This window comes from Danio rerio, chromosome 19 (assembly GCF_052040795.2).
Source record: "Danio rerio strain M-AB ecotype USA chromosome 19, GRCz13ab, whole genome shotgun sequence".
Lineage (NCBI taxonomy): Eukaryota > Metazoa > Chordata > Actinopteri > Cypriniformes > Danionidae > Danio > Danio rerio.
Genome location: NC_141039.2, coordinates 352,501 through 375,000, shown reverse-complemented (window position 1 = coordinate 375,000; position 22,500 = coordinate 352,501). Strand labels below are relative to the sequence as shown.

The following is a 22,500-nucleotide window of genomic DNA, read 5'->3' as shown; positions in this document are numbered from 1 at the left end:
TTTAATTGCCAATATATTTTATACCTCAATGCATAAAGTGTAATCATGATTTAGTGTTTATTTTATTTAAACATTGGTGATTACTCGTCATTTTTTACATTAATCATTGTATTAAAATATGTATTATTTATATAAGTTATTATTTATTATTTTAGACATTTTTTAATTACTTAAATAATATTATGTTAAACTATAGTACTTAGATTCATTTACGTCATTGTATTATATGTGTGCTGTGAGATGTAATATTGATTCATTATTGTTTGATGGATTGTTTGTTTGTTTGGTTATTTATTTAAATAAAATAATGCAACATTTGTTAACTTGGGTCAAATAAAAAAGTCAATTATTTGGAGAGAACTTGGTTAACTGTGAATATATTATATAATTTTTGTTTCTCATTTGGGAAAGTCTACAATAATAAGATAATAATAATAAAATGTAAAAATGTATTAGTAATTATCTGCTAATTGTGAAGTTTTTTTAACTATACGTTTGTGAACAGCAGGTGGCGCACGCGTACCACAACACAGCACAGCTCATGAATATTAATAACACACGCACACGCATCGCGCACAAGCGTCTTGCGTCGTGGCCTAATTAATATTCATGAGCTCGACCTTCTTTGCAGCGGGATTGGCTAACAGTATCAGGCACACGCTGTGCTACACACGCTGTACAGATGAACCTGCAGCATATTTTACATTAAAATACATTAAACACACACACACACACACGTGCCGTTTATTCAGCCATTACGTATTAGAGTCTATTTTTAATTATTACTACACTCAAAAAACAAAACATTTATACAAAGATGACGGCAGATCACTAATATATTAATAATAATAATATTACTCCATATATCTGTCGATCAATAGAAAACACATTTAAAAAACACAAATACGTAATGTTCGTTATTTAGTTCCTAACAGGGCGTGTCTTCCGGAAGGGGGCGTGTCTGTCTCGCTGTTCCGCAGAGCTCCATCACGGTGAACGCAGGTGAGATTATAAATATGTTGATATTTGGTTTCATATCGCGGATGTGTAGTTGATCATGTGTAAATGAGCGCAGTATCAGCGCAGTGCAGTGTGTGTGTTGCGCGCGGATGGCGGAGCGGCGCTCGAGCGGAGCTGTGTCGCATGTTCCTGTAAACACACATCATAATCATCACATCTGCGGGACTCATGATGATCAATACGCTGTATTATTGATGATAGCGCGATGGATCAGCATGTTTGGGTGTCATGTGGAGGGAGTGATCGTGTGTTGTGTGGCTGTGTGGTGTTCTGACGCTCTCTGCTACCTCTGGTTGTGCTAATGGAGGCTCTGCATCTGTCATGTTCAGGGCTCGAGCATCATATCAGCCTTGATGTCCGCCAGAAGTGAACTATAAGCTGAAATAAGGGTGTACAGACAGGGCCAGCACATCGTGTCACCTTCAGATGTGATGAGCTACAGCTTTAATAAACAGCTTCATTTTAAAACTCATTTAAATATTGAAGGTGGCGGTTCTGCTGCTCATCTGAAGCTGACATGATGCGCTACGCCTGCTCTATAAGTTGCCAGATTGAGCATTGGGATGAGGCTGGTTTAATATTCACACATTCAGACTGACTAATGTAATGTGCATGGTCCACAGTCAATTGAATGGTTCTAATGTTGTTCTGAAGTCATAAATACCTGCCATTTCAAACCTAATATTCAGAGTAGCATGGTGCACAATACAAACTATAGCATGCTGTGGGAATACACACACTCACATGACTGTTGAGGAGGTTTTCTCAGGAAGTGTTTATAAAAACGTGTACTTTTACTTGAGTTCATCTTTAGTGCTGTATCGGTATCCAATCAAACTGCATCATACAGAACAACCTCAAGATTATGGCTGGCCTTTAACTCGATTACGATTAATCAACGATTATTTTATTTATTTGTGTTTTTTGTCATAGTTTACAGACAAATGTTAAATTTTACAATAATTGAAGGAAACACACACTGATTATTTATTGAAGATCAACGTTGAACAGCTAAAATGAAAACACACGACTACAGTAATTGATCTGTTGTGGTGATTCTACTGTTGCTATGGTAACACACCAACTACAGTAGTTGATCTGTTGTGGTGATTCTACTGTTGCTTTGGTAACAACAACTACAGTAGTTGATCTGTTGTGGTGATTCTACCGTTGCTATGGTAACACACCAACTACAGTAATTGATCTGTTGTGGTGATTCTACTGTTGCTATGGTAACACAACAACTACAGTAATTGATCTGTTGTGGTGATTCTGCAGTTGCTATGGTAACACAACAACTACAGTAGTTGATCTGTTGTGGTGATTCTACCGTTGCTATGGTAACACAACAACTACAGTAGTTGATCTGTTGTGGTGATTCTACTGTTGCTTTGGTAACAACAACTACAGTAATTGATCTGTTGTGGTGATTCTGCAGTTGCTATGGTAACACAACAACTACAGTAATTGATCTGTTGTGGTGATTCTACCGTTGCTATGGTAACACAACAACTACAGTAATTGATCTGTTGTGGTGATTCTGCAGTTGCTATGGTAACACAACAACTACAGTAATTGATCTGTTGTGGTGATTCTACCGTTGCTATGGTAACACAACAACTACAGTAATTGATCTGTTGTGGTGATTCTACCGTTGCTATGGTAACACACCAACTACAGTAATTGATCTGTTGTGGTGATTCTACTGTTGCTATGGTAACACAACAACTACAGTAGTTGATCTGTTGTGGTGATTCTACTGTTGCTTTGGTAACACAACAACTACAGTAATTGATCTGTTGTGGTGATTCTACTGTTGCTATGGTAACACAACAACTACAGTAGTTGATCTGTTGTGGTGATTCTACTGTTGCTTTGGTAACAACAACTACAGTAATTGATCTGTTGTGGTGATTCTGCAGTTGCTATGGTAACACAACAACTACAGTAATTGATCTGTTGTGGTGATTCTACCGTTGCTATGGTAACACAACAACTACAGTAATTGATCTGTTGTGGTGATTCTACCGTTGCTATGGTAACACAACAACTACAGTAATTGATCTGTTGTGGTGATTCTACAGTTGCCATGGTAACAACAACTACAGTAATTCTGTCTTGTGCTAGGTTGGGGTGAATGTCTTTGACAGAGATCATCATTTCCATTTGAACATAATCCTTTGTTTGTTTGTTTCATTGCTGAGCTACAAAAAACCCTGGAATGAAATGTTTTAATTAAATGTTGTAATTGAATCAGACTTTTAAAATGTAAAAAATGTCTCTTGACAAAAAGCAATGCATAGGACCTCAGCGAGTCTAGTGTTTCAGCACTGATCTCCACTGTGGTGTAAACGAGATCATGATTTTGCTGGAATAAGTTCGTTGTAAAATGTTTTAAATGAGACTGCATTAGTTAATATGGTTTAAAGCAATGTTTTCATGTTATTTTTTAAATATTAGTGAATAAATGAGGAAATTACCCATGGCAAATGTAATGTTCTATGATGTGATGTATTGGGTTTGGTCTATATTTGGCCCACATCCCTCAATCAGGTCTGGTGTTTGGCCCTTTATAAGAAAAAATGTTTGGGCAGCCCAGATCTAGGGGATATAGAAGTGTGATGCCCACTGAATGATGACTGAAATCTGCACATGGCCATACACAATCACTGAATGCACTACAGAATCTTACGTGCACACACACACACAAATAGCATGTAAATGCATCAGCCTTTCACAGCGCAATGCTCTTGAGTATTTTAGGAGGGCTACTCTTACTCATACTTTACATATGTGCAACAGACACATGTTTGGGTGGGCTTAGTAATGTTATTTTAGCGGAGTGTGATTATCAGTCCTCTTTCCACCACTGTCTGACTATAAACTCAACTTTACCTCAGATTCTGCAGCCGGTGAGATCAGCAGGTCTCTGTGTGTTCTGTGCCCGCAGGATGGAGCAGATGTTCGGCCGCTCCAGCGCTCCGCCTGGCCCGGTTCTGCAGGTGTGTTTCCCAAGCGCCCGCGCCTCCGTGCTGGAGAACCTGAACCGGCAGCGGGAGGAGGGCCAGCTGTGCGACCTGTCCATCCAGGTGCAGGGACAGGTGTTCCGGGCACACCGCTGTGTCCTGGCCGCCTCCTCACCTTACTTCCATGACCAGGTGATTCTCCACTGATCTGCATATTCACAAGCACGCTCATCTGCATATTAATGACCCAAGTTTGATTGACAGCCAAAGATGCTACGGTGCCTGCTTCTACAAATGACTACTGTGGTTTAATTTAGATATTAAAATACTTCTTAAAGGGATAGTTTACTCCATGAACACAAAAGAAGATATTTAGAAAAATGTTGGACACCTGCAACCATTTGACTGTCATAGTATTTGTTTTTCCTACTGTGGAAGTGGGTGTGTATAATACAATATATACAACATCTTACTTAAAAATATAAACTCGTAAAGCTTTTGAACTACTCGTGGGTCATTAAATAGTGAGTAAATTACATTTTTTGGGTGAACTACACCTTTAAAATTGGCCATTAAAAAAAGTATTAACAACCCACATGAAAAAATAATATATAGTAAACGCCAGTGTTTTGACCCATACTATAGTAAAGCACTTGATTCAATCCCATGTGATGATTCTACAGTTACTATGGTAACACAACAACTATAGTAACTAAAACTGTTGTGATTCTATAGTTGCCATGGTAACACCGCAACTATAGTATTTAATCTGTTGTTGTGATTCTACAGTTGCTATGGTAACACAACAACTATAGTATTTAATCTGTTGTTGTGATTCTACAGTTGCTATGGTAACACAACAACTATAGTATTTAATCTGTTGTTGTGATTCTACAGTTGCTATGGTAACAACTATAGTAATTAATCTGCTGTGGTGATTCTAGTTACTATGTTAACAGTCAATACAGTACTATAGGGTATATTATACTACAATACACCACGGTTTACTGCAGTAAAAACTAAAGTATACTACAGTATCTATTAAAGTCGATCAGTTCACTGCAGTTACTCTACAGTACATCAGAGCATTCATTACCAAAGAGTTGTAGATATTTTAATATATACAGTATAATACACTTTACTATACTGCGTTTCAAAAGTACTATACGTTTATGCGGGAGTTTTTGCGGCTGCACAAATATGTTAATGAGGCACACAATGAAGCAGTTTGATTGGTTGTCTGTTGCTGAACAGCTCACAGTGCACAGAGTGGGAAATAAAGAGGAAATACAATGCTAACGTTTGTTATTTACAAGCTGATCTTATGAGGGAATGTAGCATGACTATCCACCCTCACTGCGTTATTAAGCTCATCGTGTAAAAACAGAAGCGCAGCAGGTGTTTGATTAAATGTTAAGTTAAAAACTGCATGAGTGTATGAATAACTATATTATATCTAACTCAGAAATGTGCTGTAAAACATAGTAAGCGTGGCATACTAGTGCAGTGGAGCTGCGCAATATATGGAAAACTCATCGTTATCGCAATAATAATCAATGCAACATTCATAATCGCAGAAATGTGTGATGAATTATATTTGTGTTTTCCAGATTTAATCAATAAGAGACGGCCATACTATCTTTAACCCCGCCCCCACAGATGATGTTCTGCCATTGGCTAGTTGAGTCGAGAGAGGAAAATTACAACAACCAATCATAGTTTTCCAAAAAATATCTACTACCTGTTCGTTTTAGTATAATCATTAAAATATTAACATATATTAAGATGTTAAAAACAGCTGCTTGATGTTGCAAATTGATATATTGTCTCATAGTCATGAACGCACTTGTTTGTAGAGCGAGTAGTTTGACCGTTTTCTGCCGTGTATTATTCATGTTCATTTCTTCAACAGGCGATTTAATCGAAAGTTCTAAAACAATCGCACTTCCGCATTGCAGAATAAACTCAATAGCATGCATTACCAGAGTAAAAGCAAAGTAGAAGCATCGTAGCTTGATCTGGATTAGTTCTTGACACTGCGGTTCTGCTGTTGGCAGGTTCTGCTAAAGAACGTCACCACAGTGTCTCTGCCCTCCGTCATGGACCCTCTGGCCTTCGAGAGTGTTTTAAACTCTGCATACACCGGCCAGCTCAGCATAGTGCGTGACGACATCATCAACTACGTCACTGTGGCCAGCTTCCTGCAGATGTGGCACATCGTAGACAAGTGCACGGATATCCTCAAGAGGTCGCGACCCCTAGCGCAGATCAGCCCCGGCGGCGCCACCTCGTCTAGTCACCAGTCGCCCAGTAGCTCAGACTGCTGCTTCGCCGATCCAGAGGACGCAACGACCGAACAAACTCTGGAGAAAAGACCACACAGCGCACTGCCACCGCTGGCCACATGGAGGCGTCCTCAGCAGAACCGGTGGAGTCGAAGCACCCTGACGTTCCCCCTGCGGCCGGATTCCGAATGCGGCTCTAATGCAGCAGGTGTTCATGGGTGCAGCGCTGCGCCTCTGCCGTCACTCGTCAGCCCGCCAGAGTTAGATTTCGCCACGAGGCACCGAATAAGAGTTCGCCTACGCGGAGCAAAAGAAGAGGAGGAGCAGCGGAGGATGGAGGCGGATGAAGGAGTGGGAGAACCCTCGCAGGAGGACAGAGTGAGGGTGAAGAATGAGGAGCACCAGGCCGGTGAGTGGAGCTTCTTCATCACTGCCGTTTAGCTGCCGTCCACCGGGGAAACATGGCCGGCGCAGCACTGAGGTGTTTCTGACTGTTGTTGTCTGCTCTTGTGTTCTCTCAGGAGTCGCCGAGCCGGACGGCAGCCTCAGAGAAAGCGAGAGCAGGGAGTCGCTGCAGGAGACAGATAGACTGTGGCAGAGCGTCACCGAATGGCCGCTAGATGACAAAGTGCTGGACGAGGACGACAAAACGGATCTCTCCTTCGAGACCTATGATGAAATTGAGAAGGCAACGGGGCAGATTTCACAGCGCCCCCTGCTGCCGTCCGAGCTGTCCTGGGTCTCGCAGTCGTCCTCGTCCTCCCCGTGCTCTCCTCTCTCTGCAACGCCTAAAGTCCACTTCTGTCACTGCGGCAAAGCGTACACGCTGAAGAGCATGCGCGACCGCCACGTCAAAATGCAGCATCTGAACCTGCGACCGTTCAGCTGCCCCGTCTGCTCCAAGAGCTTCAAGATGAAGCACCACCTGACTAAACACGTCAAGACACACGGAGGCCTGCGGCCGTACGAGTGCAGCGTCTGCGGAAAGAAGATCGTCTGGAGGGACAGTTTCCTCAAGCATCAGGCACGCTGCCAGCGGACGCCCGAGACCAGTGCAGAGTCTGGTGGCCAGCAGGAGGATGCAGACGGAGCCGGACAAGTGAAGGTGGAGCAGGACGACTATTCGTTACAGGAAGAGGAAATGCACTCTTAAAAGTAAAGGTTCCATGGGCACTGACAGAACAGGGTGTCTGATCTTGCTTTTAATAGGGGGGCAGTGACTTTTTGGGCACTTAAATCCGGCTCACGCTGTGCAGTTTTTAACAATCCTAAACGATAGATCTAAAATCTTCTGAATCTGCCAGAACTTCATCAGAGGGAAAATCTGATCGCAACGACCATCAAGAGGCTGTAGGTGAACATGTCAAGCCAATGATCAGAGAGCAAAGATCTTAGCCTAGAATTACAGCAATCTTTCAGGATTTGCCTAATTTGTACAACCAAATCATGTCTGAAATTGCACACCGTGAGCAGAACTTAAGCTAATCAAGGGGGACCCTAGATAGAAAAATCACCTTCTAGTAGAATAGTGTTTAACGGGATCCCCATGACTGTTCTGCAGAGTTTGCTCGAACCAGCTTAAAGAGCAGGGGTGCCAAACCCAGTCCTGAAGGGTTGATGTCCTGGAGACTTTAGCTCCAACTACCATCAACACACCTGCCGGGAAGATTCCAGTTTGGTCTTGTTCAAGGGTGCCCAAACTCAGTGCTGGAGGGCCGCTGTCCCCATAGTTTAGCTAAAACTTTCCTCAACACACCTCTCTGGAGGTTTCTAATGTTCCCAGTAACTGCTTGATTAGCTGGTTCAGGAGTGTCTTAGTGGGGTTGGAGGTAAATTTTGCAGGACACTGGCCCTCCAGAACTGAATTTGGGTACCCCAGCTCTAGAAACACCTCTCTGGAGATTCCAGTATAGACTAGCTCAGGGGTGTCAAACTCAATTCCTGGAGGGCCGAAGCCCTGCACAGTTTAGTTCCAACCCTGCTCCAAGACACTTACCTGTAGGTTTTAAACAAGCCTGAAGGACTCAATTAGTTTGATCAGGTGTGTTTAATCAGGGTTGGTACTAAACTGTGCAGAGCTGCGGCCCTCCAGGAACTGAGTTTGACACCTGTGGTCTAGCTCAAGGGGTTCCAAATTGTCCTGGAAAGGCCACGGTCCTGCATCTAACCTAAACACATCTATCTGAAAGCTTTAAGTATGACTATTAAGATCTTAATTAGCTGGTTCAAGTGTGTCTAGTTGGGGTTGGAGGTAAACTCTGCAGGAGACGGCCCTTCAGGACAAAGTGTGGCCAACCTAGCATTAATACCATGGTCTACTTCAAACAGAAATGCAGAATGTCTTGAATTGACCTTATTCCAACAAAATCTGGCCAAAACAAAGTTCAGTTTGAGTCTGGGGGAGTTCATTTTGGCTCCTAAAACTATAGAGCTCCTATTGGTCTGTGATGATTACACAATTAGTGGTTGTAAACTTCTTTGACTTGCGATTATTTGTATCTCATATCTACAGAGATCAGACAGCAGAACAAAATCAAACACAGCAAGCTTGAACACACTGGAGGGTGAAGTAGCAGAGCTGGTGCGGATATATCTGCACCTGTACGATCTCTCGCAGGAGAGATTTAAAGACTCGCAGAGGCTCACACACTGGCATTTAATAGATTTGTCTGACGTATACCAGGACCCTTTAGTGAATCTGAAGCCCTCGTCTTGCTGTGTTTAATTAGGGTGAGAGCTAATCTCTCCAGGTCACAGTGGTTTTCCAGGAACAAGTTTGAACAACTCTGCCACAGAAGAACCTTTATTGGTTGCCCAAACAATCAACCTGATAAAAGAACCACATTTAAGATGTGGTCAGATTAGTGAATTTCTGCATGTAACATCAGGTTCCTTGTCTTTTGTCAGTATTAGAAGCACTTTTAAACCTGTGTGGCGATCGTGGTTTACCAGCTGGAACATGATGGAAATCTGTGCAGGGAGTTTTTCACCTTCAACTCGTGCACACCGAGGATTATGGCATGTTTGGCAGATCGTGACTAAACTGATGCTGATGTGTGCGTGCACACTGATGCGCAAGACAAACGTAAAGTGACATTTAATATGTAAATATGTTTCTGCCTCATTTTTATTATAAGTTTGATGCGCTGCGTTAAAAACTGGTGGACCAATGAGATTGCTGCTTTTGTCGTGCATTGAGCTGTTGAAGTTACAGTATAAAAGCACTTGGTGGCGTTTAAGCAAAAAACACTCTAGCCGAGCTGATTAATGAGGATTTACATCATGTCATTTTCTTTCATGACGTTTTATCACTTACTTTTACCTCTTTAACATTTTACCGCCAACTTTAGTGCACGTGTTTGTGTGCTGTAGTTGAGGAGGATAAACAGAAGAGGAAAAATGTATGCTATAAATACGCAAGGAGAAGTTCTGAGAGTGACGACTTCTGCGCAGCAAGCGAGTGTCTGAACAGTAAAGTTGCGCAGCGCCACCTTGTGTACTGGAGTATTTCTGTTTTTCATTAACAGTGGAAACTGATTTGGCAAAAAAAATGTCTAGAAAAGTACTGGCGATAAGCAAGAGAGATCCACATCCTGGTGTGCACGAGGCTTGACACAAAACCCGAAATTAACCAGAGATAATAAACCAGAAAGTATTTCTACACTTCAAATAACAAGCCACGTCTACTTATTCTGTCATGTACATGATCTTTCTCCATCAGGGCCTTCAGTCGGATATTTTTAAAATCTAACAGGTCATTCAGTTAATGTGTTTTTCTATTTAAATAAACAAAAACAAGAATTCTAGTCACGTGAGATGCAGCCAAATATGTAAATACTCAATCAAAAAACGTGTGTTTTTCTCCTCCGGATCTGAAAGATTCTTCAACAATGCCAATAGAGAACCTTTATTTTTAAGAATGTAGATATATCAGCGGAGATCAGTGTTCATTTGTCCACTAATGATCCACATATGTAGCAGTACTGAAATATTCTGGAAGCACTCGTTAAAAAAGAAAACCGAGATGTTCTGTGTGCGTTCCAGAGGTGTTTAGCTGATCGATGTGTTTATTTATGCACACAAACATGCAAAGTTTGGTTAACCCGCCTTAACTCGCCCATTAGCATCTGTTGTGTTTGATTTGTCCGTCAGAGTTCAGAATTAGAGACTGAACACACCTAGACTGTATATAATCATAATAATGCAGTGTTTTTATACTGTCAATAAAGGCGTTTTATTAAGATCATCTGCAGTGTGTGTGTGTGTGTGTGTGTGTGTGTGTTGCATTCATAATAGGTAATACTTTACTGCAGTCACAAACAATGAGAAATGCATTGGTTGCAGTGTTTATTACTCTGTGTTAATTAAAAATACAGCTGTTTGTTGTTAGTTCATGTTGTCATTATACTAAAGTGTCACCTATAATTAATTTAAACAGCACTCAATATAAAGAGAACCTGCTGCCAATAACCGAAACCAAATCAACGTGAATTACAAATAAAACAAAAGGCAACCAGAATAACATTTAGAGCTTCATGTTCACCAAATAAACGTACATTCAGAACATTTACACAGTTAAACCATACTCAGAGTCATGTGCTTGAAGAGTTTTCACTTCTGTGGAGTGACAAATGATGGTATAAAAAGTACAAATATTCCATGTAGTTTCACAAAAATAATTTGCAAAATACTGTAAAATATTTCCAGCTGCAGTAGACCACCAGAGACGGCTGTGCAAGAATTATATACACGAATATTTGAATGCATAGTGTCTAATAATGATATGCTAAATAAGTACTGCATTTCTTGGGCGTATTTGTTTATATATATGTATATATATTCCCCATAAGTTAGCTAATCATTACACAACAAACATAAAGATGAACCCAGAGGTATTTCTGTCAGATATCAGCAAATCAGCATGAGAGATGATCATCTGTATATGAATATATATTAACATTAATAAACAGCCAACTCGTCTTTTACAAGCTCTGATGTTTCCAATTAGATCTTGTTTTTAATTTAGTTGTGATTGTTTGATTATGTTGTTGTTGTTTTATTTTAATGTCTTGATTTATTTTTAATTGTACTGATTTATTGATTGATTTATTATTAATTTGAGTACTTTTACTGAATGTAAATTAGTAATGTTGTCTGATATCACAAATAAAAAACAAAAAGCTTAAGACGATTCAGCCAGCAGCAAAGATTTCTCATTGTATTTATTTTAATAAATTGTTATATTACGTTAAATTTATTCAAATGAGAAATTTGAGCAATTAGCTAAAATTAAAAAAGAAATGTTTTAGTTTATTTACTTTTAATTATGTGACAAACGCAAACTAAAACAATATTCTGGGATCTTGCTGAAACAAAAATAAGCGTTTCATTCTTGCTTTAGTACTTTAAATAAACAAAACATTGGCAAGATATTAAACGGAAATAGGATATAGTTTAGTGTTTAGTTTTTGTTAATGAGAAATGCAGGAAACATTTTTAATAACAACAATATTAATACACAAATTTATTAGCAAAAACTGTTTCTACGTGTTTTCATAAATCATGTTTTTGTTGTGCATTGAAGAGTATATTTGCAAAAAATAAATATGATTTATGAAAATGTATAAAATGTCGTTTTTGTCCAATATTTTCTTGAAATACTAATATTGTTTTTTTAATAAACGTCATTTTATTTTTACTTAATATATTTGAATAAAGTGAACTCAAATGATGAACTTAAAACAACTTAGTGCTTAAAAACAACGTGAAATGCTGTCAATAGTTGAAATAAATTCATTTTAGTTATCGTAAAGTTTTAGTTATATCAATACTTCAACTAAATATAAATAAATACTACTTCCATGTCAAGTAAAATAAGTGTGAGCTATTAATATTTATATACAACTCCATCATCCAATACGACTGTTAGAAAACAATAAATCGGAGCTAACGCTATGGCATTTGTTCTGCTTTTTTTCGACACATTTCTGCAGCCGTACCTCCGTCTACACCTGCGGGTTCATCAGGACAGGTGCATCATGGGAGATGGTGTCCATCCACACATGGAGAAAGAGACCGCTTGTGCTGTTCACAATATAACTACAGCCATTCCAGTTACAGTCCAACATTACTGACGCTAAAAACAGCTCAAAAATGTTAGCATGTTCGTTAAGTTGAGCTGATGATATGAAAATAATACTTCATAACCTTCACTAAGTCTACAGAAAAACATGCTGCTCGAACTAAAGAGCAAGAATCAATATAAATACAAGAGAGATCAAACCATAAAGTCAAAAAGGGGCCCGTTCACATCAATAATGAGCACTACAATGCTGACTACATGTGCGTGTACACTAGCGGATGCGCATTAAGAGTTTACAGATGCTCACTTCATGCGTTCATTCTTTCATTTACACTTGACCACATAAATGCGTCTCTGTTAAATGGACATAATTCATTCAAATCCTGCGTATTACGCAAATTTAGGTAACATCGATTAGCTTCATTTGATGTTTCCATTTTCTCTCAACCACATAAATGCGTCTCCGCTAAACCAATATAGCGCAGAATCTTCAAATCGCACATATTATGCAAATTTCACTAGGTTACGTCGATTAACGTTTTCTATTTACACTTGACCACATAAATGTATCTCTGTTAAACCGATATCACATATTCAAATTGCGTGCTATATGCGAATTTAACTAGGATACATCGGTTGACGCCAATTAACGTTTTCATATGGAAATTTAACCAGGCAACGTTATTAACGTCATTTGACGTTTCCATTTACCGCATAAATGCATCTCCACTAAATCGATAAAGCGCAGGATCTTCAAATCGCAACTTATATGCAAATTTAACTAGGTTACGTCACTTAACGTCGATTAACTTTCCATTTACACTCAACCACATAAACGCGTCCCCGCAAAACCAATACAGTGTTTAATTGTCAAATCTCATGTAATATGCTAATTTAACCAGGTTAAGTCGATTAACGTTTCCATTTACACTTGACCACTTAAATCCTTCTTCATTAAACCGATATAGAGCAGGATCTTCAAATCGCGTGCTATATGCGTATTTAATCATGTTACGTGAATTATGTTTCAGTTCATGCTTGACCACATAAATGTGTCTCTACTCTTTAAGAGACTCATGTGTCTTTATTGAGTCTCAGCTAAACCGATATAGTAAGAAATCTTCTAATCCTGCCCTATACGCAAATTTAATTAGGTTATGTCGATTATCCTCAAATAATGTGTCCATTTACACTCAACCACAAATATATCTCCACTAAAGCAACATAGTGCCGGATCTTCAAATCCTTCAATATGCTAATTTAACTAGGTTACGTCGATTAATGTTTCCGTTTACAACTGACCACATAAATCCTTTTTTGTTAAACCGATATAGCGAAGGATCTTCAAATCGCATGCTACATGCATATTTAACTATGTTACGTCAATTAACATTTCCATATACACTTGACCTGATAAACATGACTCCGCTAAACCAATATCTTCAAATCTCACGTAATATGCTAATTCAACTAGGTTTTGTCAATTAAGGTTTCCCTTTACACTTGACCACATAAATGCGTCTCTGCTAAACTGACATTGTGCAGGATCTTCAAATCGCATGCTATATGCAAATTTTACTAGGTAACATTGATTAACGTTGATCAACGTTTTCATTTACACTTGAACACATAAATGCGTCTCCGCTAAACGAATATAGCGGCAGATCTTCAAATCTCACGTAATATGCTAATTTAAGGTTACGCCAATTTACGTTTCCATGTGCACTTGACCACATAATTCATCAGATAGCTATTCGATCAGAAATAAACGCACAAAGTGACCAGCTGTAAACAGCCTAAAGATGTTTCGTCTTTTTAAATGTTAATCGCCGATTCTGATTGGCTGTCAGTGCTTTTATCATTCATCAGCTGAAAAAATTAAATGTCAATCCTCAGCATTATAAAAACGTTATCATTTTCAGTGTGATCGGGCCGTTAAAATAGTGTTTATAAGAGGAACGTAAAGCAAACTCATGCGCATAACACATCTACTCTTCATCGCTAGATTAAACGTTTAACTACTCGCTAAGGTTTTTTGCTACTCTCTACTGTTTAATGTTATTTTTTCGTTGTGATGCGGTTTACCGTGTGCACGTTTGTTCTTTTGCATGATTTTCTTCAGACGCTTTGGCAAAACAAATGCAGTTTCTGTCATGCCTGTGAAAAGCAGGTCAGTTTGAGTCTTTCTTGGGTTTCTTGTCTTCCTCATCGCTTAAGAAGAGCAGCGGGAACATTCCCAGAATACACCCGATGGCCACGCCGATGGCTTTACCCTGCGCGCGCGCACGCACACACACACACACACACACACACACACACACACACACACACACACACACAAGCACACACACACACACACACACACATTTAAATCAATATATTAAATAAAGTGATTATTAATTTTTTTATGACATCAGTATATTATTTGCATTCTACAAGAATTAAAATGCACCAAAATTATACATTTAATATTTAATAAATGACATTTTCAAATTTTAATAAATATTTTTCTGAAACCAATGACAGCTAAAATAATTGAATACTAATTTAATTAAACATAAGACTGATATGACGACATTTCATATTTAAATCAGTAATCATTTACTTGCTGACAAGACAATATCAAATAAATGATCATTTAAACTCCAGAGACTCTCACCATGTGTGAGGAGACTCTGGTCTGCCACATGTCCACCTGTCTGGGGCTCAAATCAGGAATCTGCATCCCTAAACGCACCGCCAGAGCCTCCACATAACCTGCTAAACTGCACACACACACAGACGAGGTTAAACACACACAAAAAAAAACACATGCACGCTCAAACACACACAAATACACACACATGCACATATATACAACTTCACTCACTCAGATGTGCACACACGCACACACACACACACACACACACACACCCACACACACGCTTTCACTTGCACAGATACACTCAAAGCACGCAGACAAATACAAACACACAGCACTCAAAACTGCACACACACTCAAAGCACTCAGACATGAACACACACATTTATTTGCTTGCACACACACACTGAAAGCACTTAATCACACTCAAACACACACAGAGCAGTCAAACACACACAGTATTAGAGTTGTTTACCCGAGTCCAGCCAGATCTGACACCAGATTCCCCAGAGCCGCAGCTGAAACAGCACAAACACTGAAATCAGCGTGATCTACTGGGTGCGTGTGTGTGTGTGTGTGTGTGTGTGTGAGAGTGAGAGAGAAAGTGTCTGCATGAGAGTGAGAGTGCAAATGTATGTGAGAGTGAGTGTGTGTGTGTTTCCCAGTACCTGCCATAGTGGATATTCCTAGTGTCAATCCGATAGACAGTTCAATCTGAGTGCCCTTAAAAACAGCACAACACACATCATCAGAAGAGAAACACAATAAGACAAAAGACCAGCGGTAGAAGCTCATGTGAGAGAGGGAGCGTGCTGTACACTAGTGTACCCCCAGTAGTGTTCTAGTGTGTGTATATCAGTGTTCACTAAGTAGTGTTCCAGTGTAATATATCAGTGTTCACTCAGTAGTAGTTTCAGTGTAGTATAGTGTTCTAGTGTGTTCTCTCAGTAGTGTTCTAGTGTGTGTAGTGTTCTAGTGTGTTCTCTCAGTAGTGTTCTAGTGTGTTCTCTCAGTAGTGTTCTAGTGTGTTCTCTCAGTAGTGTTCTAGTGTGTGTAGTGTTCTAGTGTGTTCTCTCAGTAGTGTTCTAGTGTGTTCTCTCAGTAGTGTTCTAGTGTTCTCTCAGTAGTGTTCTAGTGTGGATGTGACGTACAGCGGCGATCATGATGGCGTTGTCCAGGAAGCCGAAGCCGATGAAGGGAATGGCGTTGTGCAGGAGAACTGCAGACAGAGAAACACACACACACACACACACACACACACACACACACACACACACACACACACACACACACACACATTGACCTCAGATATAATCATGATGATGATGATGATAGGAGAGATGAACTCACTGTATCTGAGCTGAGCAGCCGTCAGCCGAGACGCTTCACCAGAGTCTGAAACACACACACACACACACACACACACACACACACACACACACACACACACACACACACACACACACACACACACACACACACTTCGTCACTCAAGAACACTACAGCAGAAATCATTTTTGCTCACCAGCTGGAGAAATAAACAACGTATAATCATGTCAACACATAAAACACAGATTTTAAATGATGCGGTGAATACTGATTCTTCATGTGAGCTTGAAGTATGCTTATGCTCTCAAACTGTGCTCGAGTTGCTGAACAGGCCTCATCTCTGAATCCACAACACTGAAGCAGACTAGACCAGATTCACTAGCCTTCACTGAGTAATTCTACAACACAGAATACAGTGCTCACTACAGTCCACAGTACACCTCAGACTATAGTGCCCACTACACTACACAACAGATTTTAATACACACTACACTATACAAACTACACCATGGCCTATAATGTACACTATATGTATACTACACTACACTGCATTAATGTACACTACAGATTACAGACCGGACTACACACTATACTATAGGTTACATTAAATACAATAGTCCAAACTACAGTACACTGCACTACAAACTAAACGATAGAACACACTACAGTGCACACTAGAGGGAGCTGTATCAGAGATGAGAAGTGGACAGAGCCCTGATCACGTCTATAGTGAACACACACGTGAACACACACGTGAACGAACACACACACACACACACACACACACACACACACAATCCAGAAAATCCAGTTTGAGTGACAGACAGAAGATCTGAATCATTATATTCTGGAGTGAGTGGAAACACACTAGTGGACGAGAGAAGGTCAGATGCACACACAAACACATACACATATATATACTCATGGAAACACCCATGCACACACGCATATTTATATATACCATTGCACACACACATATATGTGTACACCCTACACACACACTTGGAGAAATGCACACACAGCATACTTGTGAAAGTAATCACATGACTTGCATCACCACAAGCACCATAGCAACAGCAGCTTCACGAACACACAAACATAAACACTGCAGGACACACAACCAGCACATGAGGAGGAAACCTGAGCGTGTGTGTGAGTGTGTGTGTGTGTGTGTGTCAAAGGCATCCCACTTTGGGTCTGCATCAAATTACATTTACAAACAAAGTGCTTTAAAATACACAAGAATATGAACTATAATATCAGCTTAATATTTGACATAACTCATGCGAACACAGCGAGACTCTGTGAGTGAATTCTTTCCTAATCTGCAAAACTCTCATTAGAGCTTTAATTAAACACTAAATATCACGTCAGTGTACTCTTGTTTTCCTCTGCCCTGTTCAGATGAGCTTCAGCTCAGGGATTTGATCAGGTCTGTGTGTTTTCTCCTGAATCTGCAGTTTCTCAGAGGTCACACCAGTCACATGACATCATCAACCAGCGCCTGAGGAACATCAGCTGATGCTCATCATCACTCAACATACACACACACATGCAGTGGTGGATTAATATATGAAGAGTTCAGATGCAAAAACTTCTGTATTTTTATCCTAACATTAGTATTTTTTCTCAGGCTACTATGTATAAGTGGAGTAATTTTCTTTTTATTTCAATTAATATTAGTTAGTTTCGTTATTTTTAATGTGAATTAGTGAACATAAATACAGCAGTCTCAAAAAAATGTATTTTAGAAGAAAACTTCATATGGCACTAAGAGGATTTTTCATCTGAACTCTTCATGCTGTTATAACAGAATGTGAAAGATGAATTCAGCCAAAATGTGCATTTATAAATAATCAGTTTATCATCTGGTAAATCAGGTCACACAAATCCACCATGAGCATTACCATTCAAATATAGTCATTTATTCATTTTCCTTCAGCTTAGTGCCTTATTTATCAGGGGTCACCACAGCGGAATGAACCACCAACTATTCCAACAGATGTTTTACACAGCAGATACCCTTCCAGCTGCAATCCAGTACTGGGAAACACCCACACACTTATAAACTACAGCCAGTGTAGTTGATCAGTTCCCCTATAGCACATGTGTTTGGACTGTGGGGGAAACCGGAGCACCCGGAGGAAACCCACGCCAACACGGGGAGAACATGCAAACTCCACACAGAAACACACACTGACCCAGCTGAGACTCAAACCAGAGACCTTCTTGCTGTGAGGCGACAGTGCAACACAACTGAGCCACGGTTTATTTAAAAAACGTTATTAATATTGTGTGCAGGATGAGACAGGAACAGTGTCCGTGTTCTCCATGATTTATCTCAGCAAGCTGAATATTTCTATTCTCTCTTCTCCGCTGACCTTTACATGCTGAAGGACAGAGTCCAAACATGTTCAAGCTGAACTCTGACACGGCTCCACACTGAGCACAGTATAATCATCAGCAGTACTGTCTGTCTACTGCTTTTACACTACAGCTCTGCTAAACGCTGGATTCTGATTGGCTGATGGTCATTCTCAGCAGAGCTGCAGGATTCTGGCTAAAATGAGAATGGAGATTGTTTTGCTTGAATAAAGATGTAAAATAAAGGTTAATATGAGTTGGATATTATTATTGTTTTTTCTCAAACACATGGTAAAACAATGATAATAATATGTGCAGGTCTACTGGTTTCTTTAAATAATTCTATTCTACTTATAATATTCTGATGTTGAATTGTGTTTGAGGTATGCTTGCAGTCATTGAGAACATTATTAAATCATTTAATTCACTGCTAAAGTCGACATTATATAGGCTAGAGTGGTGATACTGACACTGTAAACATTTATTCTCATGCACAGCTGTGTGTTCGCTATGAAAGAAAATCTATATCAGATGTTTGTCGCAGTCATAACTCTATAATGCTATAAGATCATTTAAATGATCTGCACACTTTTGGTTTCATTTTTATTGCTAAGTGCTGTTCATACTTCACACACGGCTCTCAAACTCTCACAAACTCAAGATTATTGACATCTGTATTACCTGTTACTCACAACATATGCAGGTTCTGTTCACTAAAGTAGATGTGTGCGCGTCTATCATTAGACTCTCTGTGATAGCAGCTCACGTCACGTGATTTCCCAAACACAGCATTATATTGAGACAGAAATGACACTTATAGGTGAATTATACCTTATAAATACAGTATGTGACACTTTTAACATTATTTGGAGGTGTCCAAGTCGCTGAGCAATGTATGTAAAACACTGAAAAGACTCGTGCGGCCGCCTTTGCTTCTCTCCTGAACTTGAAAATATGATTGGCAGAATTGTAGAAATGCTGGATTAAGATCGTCTAGGGGGTCGAATCGAGATCGCCATCTTTTTTGGATTAATTGTGGATTAATTCTCAGGTGTTTGGTTATAGTCAGGCACAGCTAAAGTAGTTCCGGCAGGTTTACAGTGCATTACAGATCCATATCACTCCGCTGAATGATTATAGATATTTCACAGCTACAACAGACAAACACCACATCACAACACAACACAGCAGAATGCTTTGGGTGATTTGATAATCAAGTGTAAAATACATTATCCTCATTTCAGAAATAAAATGAATCATTATTAAGGTTACAAACAGTACAATTTCTCATGCTGGAGTATTCTGCAGATGATCAACTATAATCCAGACTCAACACTGCAGATCCTGTGATGTGACTGTGATATCCATCCTGAAACCAGCAGGGTTCATACACATTTTTACTACTAAAATTCCATGAATTTTTTAAAACTTTGTGGGTTTTTCTGTTTTTCCAAAACTTTTCCAGGCCTGGAAAATGCCATGTCAAAGCTCCAGTATGAACCCTGAACCATATATTGTGCAGCCCCAGAGCACACCTTTAGCCAAACTCAGCACTGACACCACATACACATGTACTGCTGGCATCAGATGGTGAATGGTTAAGCCAGCGGGTGGTTATCTGGTCAACAAGTCTGGTTAAGTTTGGGTTAGGACACCTCAGGCTGCTGTGAGATACTGAACTCTCACTGTGCTCATACACACTCAGGGTTTAAAGTTGGTTTAAAATCACACATTCTGACTTTCTCCTTCAAAACACAAGTATTCTATATAGAGAAATCACATTAGCAGACAACGATTATTAAAATACACCACTGATCAGTCAAACGTTAAAGGTCCCATGAACATAAAATAAAATGTTTGGATGTTAGGATCTCTATAATCTAGTGTCTACACAACAGACAAAATTCTCATGTAGCAGAAATAAACCTGATATAAACATCTACAGTTTACAGTTTGTCTCTTCCACCTAAATGGATCAAGCTTTTTTTTCGGGTCTCCTCATACATCAAATCTTCTGACCAATCAAATGCTCTCTAGTAGCCTTTCATGCCTCATCCCTTCTTCTGGTTGGCTTTTCATTTGGTGTGCTCGATCTCAACCATTCTCGCTAAGAGCTGTGATAAAAAGGGGAGGGGCCTTCATATTTCGGTTGAGATTACGTCAAACATTGAATAAAAAATTGCAGGAACATTTCACGGGAGCTTTAATGTCCGTCGGATCAAAGACTATAGAATACACTAGTCATGTCATTTACTGAATGAGTAAAAGTGTAACTGTCAATATGGCGAGTGAAGCCCCGCCCTCTAGTACAGGAGCCAATCAGCAATCGCTATATGGCAAATAAAGCCCGCCTTCTAGTACAGGAGCCAATCAGCGATCGCAATAGAATGAAAATTCTCTGGGGGAGGGGCTTGGACCACACGTGAGTTTCTGTAGATTTTGTATGATACGAACATTTAGAAATGAAACTAGAGAGACAGTTGTTGTTTAACTCGTAAAATGAAAGGTAATCGTAAGCTTGGCTAGTAGTTTTGGATATGATTCAAACCATTCAAACAGAATGCGCAAGCAATCCTGCCCGAGAGGCATTTCAAAAATGGCCACCAAGTGAAATGACTTGCCTTAGAGGGACTTTGATGCTATTCGCTGTTGAAAAAAGGGGAGTGGCTATTATATTTATATTTCAGTTAAGATTATGTCAAACACTAACTAAAAATTGCAAAAACACTTCGCGAAAACTTTAAAGTCCGGATGCTGCAACTGTTTGTTTTTATTTTTGTATTGAGGCACAGTTTGACAAAAAGAATATTGAATAAGACAACAGTGGGCGTGGCTTGTTTTTTGTACTGCAAGCTGATTGGATGTAATAAAGCAGGCCTTTCATTTAGAAATATGGGGAAAAGGGTTAAGAGCTATTCCAACCTAACAGACTCCTCCTCCTCCTCACCATTTCTGATTGTTGACAGTTTAAGGGGCGTGGTTAAGTATGTTAACCACTCACAATACAGAGGTATTCTGAGAATTTAACATAAAACAAACAGAAGAGCATGTTCAGACTTCAATTAAAAATTAGAAGGGCAAACTATTTTGTTTTTCTTAATGACCTGCACAGATGAGTTGTTGGCAGTGTGAGCTAACAGAATCCATAATGGTTAGTTTTGATTTCATGTGGACTTTAAATAGTGCTAAAGCTGTTTTAAAGTCATACTTGCGTGCTAATTCACACCATCTCAATATTCAGAGTAACGTTAGCGTGGTGAACAATATGGGTACCGTGTCACAAGTCGTCACTTTGTTATATAATCCTAACTTTACCTCACTTCAGGGCTTTACCATAGTAATCTATGCCCGTTAATTTACCTTCCGTCTTGGACTCGAAGGTCTGCAGCTCCTTCAGGAGGCGGCTCCGGGTCTCCGGGCTCAGGCTGTACACGAACTCCCGCGTCTGGTTCGGTAACTCCAGCTGTTCAGGTTTAATTTTCCGCCGGTGAGTCCCGAGCAAACATCTGTGCAGGTGACCGGGAACCGGAGCGGACGGCGGGCGAGCCGCGAGCGCGCGCAGCAACACCGAGCGGATCATCAGAGCGCGAGAAACACACACGAGCAGAGAAAAACACCGACTATTCTAACGTTAGATCATGATCACAGACACTCCCGTCATTCACACACACACACCGGCCTCACCGAGCGACCCAACCCGCGCCTCACAACACCGTTACCGTCACACACTCACACCAGACGCGCCTCAGCAAACCGCGTCCATTTGCCGTTACTATTTACAGTAAAACACGCGGCCGTTATGCGCTTATTCCA

The 22,500-nt window shown here is 39.9% G+C and overlaps 2 protein-coding genes across 5 annotated transcripts; one reads left to right on the top strand and one right to left on the bottom strand.

The window, feature by feature from the left end:
* The first annotated feature begins 948 nt into the window (after positions 1 to 948).
* On the top strand, positions 949 to 10,517 carry zbtb22a (zinc finger and BTB domain containing 22a). 4 transcript variants are annotated; one of them, XR_015516291.2, is made up of 5 exons: positions 949 to 1,002; positions 3,971 to 4,178; positions 6,044 to 6,680; positions 6,793 to 8,196; positions 8,364 to 10,517. XR_015516291.2 is itself a non-coding variant. In XM_087295195.2 (4 exons), exons 2-4 carry the CDS (start codon positions 3,972 to 3,974, stop codon positions 7,422 to 7,424), a joined length of 1,476 nt encoding a protein of 491 aa, XP_087151321.2. In that variant the 5' UTR covers positions 949 to 1,002; position 3,971; the 3' UTR covers positions 7,425 to 10,517. The 4 variants fall into 4 exon arrangements, 3 of the variants coding, with proteins under 3 accessions (XP_087151321.2, XP_088507560.1, XP_088507559.1); XM_087295195.2 differs by having other exon boundaries at positions 6,793 to 10,517; XM_088651434.1 differs by adding an exon at positions 4,569 to 4,903 and having other exon boundaries at positions 3,971 to 4,510; positions 4,946 to 10,517.
* Positions 10,518 to 14,476: 3,959 nt separating this feature from the next.
* Positions 14,477 to 22,293, bottom strand: tmem65 (transmembrane protein 65). The gene is given in 7 exon segments (NM_001128812.1): positions 14,477 to 14,626; positions 15,013 to 15,118; positions 15,470 to 15,512; positions 15,663 to 15,717; positions 16,146 to 16,213; positions 16,345 to 16,389; positions 22,048 to 22,293. Coding segments are annotated over 7 exon segments (639 nt in total). The 5' UTR covers positions 22,268 to 22,293; the 3' UTR covers positions 14,477 to 14,524.
* Between the last annotated feature and the right edge of the window lie 207 nt (positions 22,294 to 22,500).

What these genes read in the sequence shown, in the direction of transcription:
- zbtb22a (XM_087295195.2), top strand. Translation starts at nt 3,972, where the DNA reads ATGGAGCAGATGTTCGGCCGCTCCAGCGCTCCGCCTGGCCCGGTTCTG. An exon ending in CACCTTACTTCCATGACCAG is followed by an intron (nt 4,179 to 6,043) that starts GTGATTCTCCAC and finishes TGCTGTTGGCAG; the next exon opens with GTTCTGCTAAAGAACGTCAC. An exon ending in GAATGAGGAGCACCAGGCCG is followed by an intron (nt 6,681 to 6,792) that starts GTGAGTGGAGCT and finishes GTGTTCTCTCAG; the next exon opens with GAGTCGCCGAGCCGGACGGC.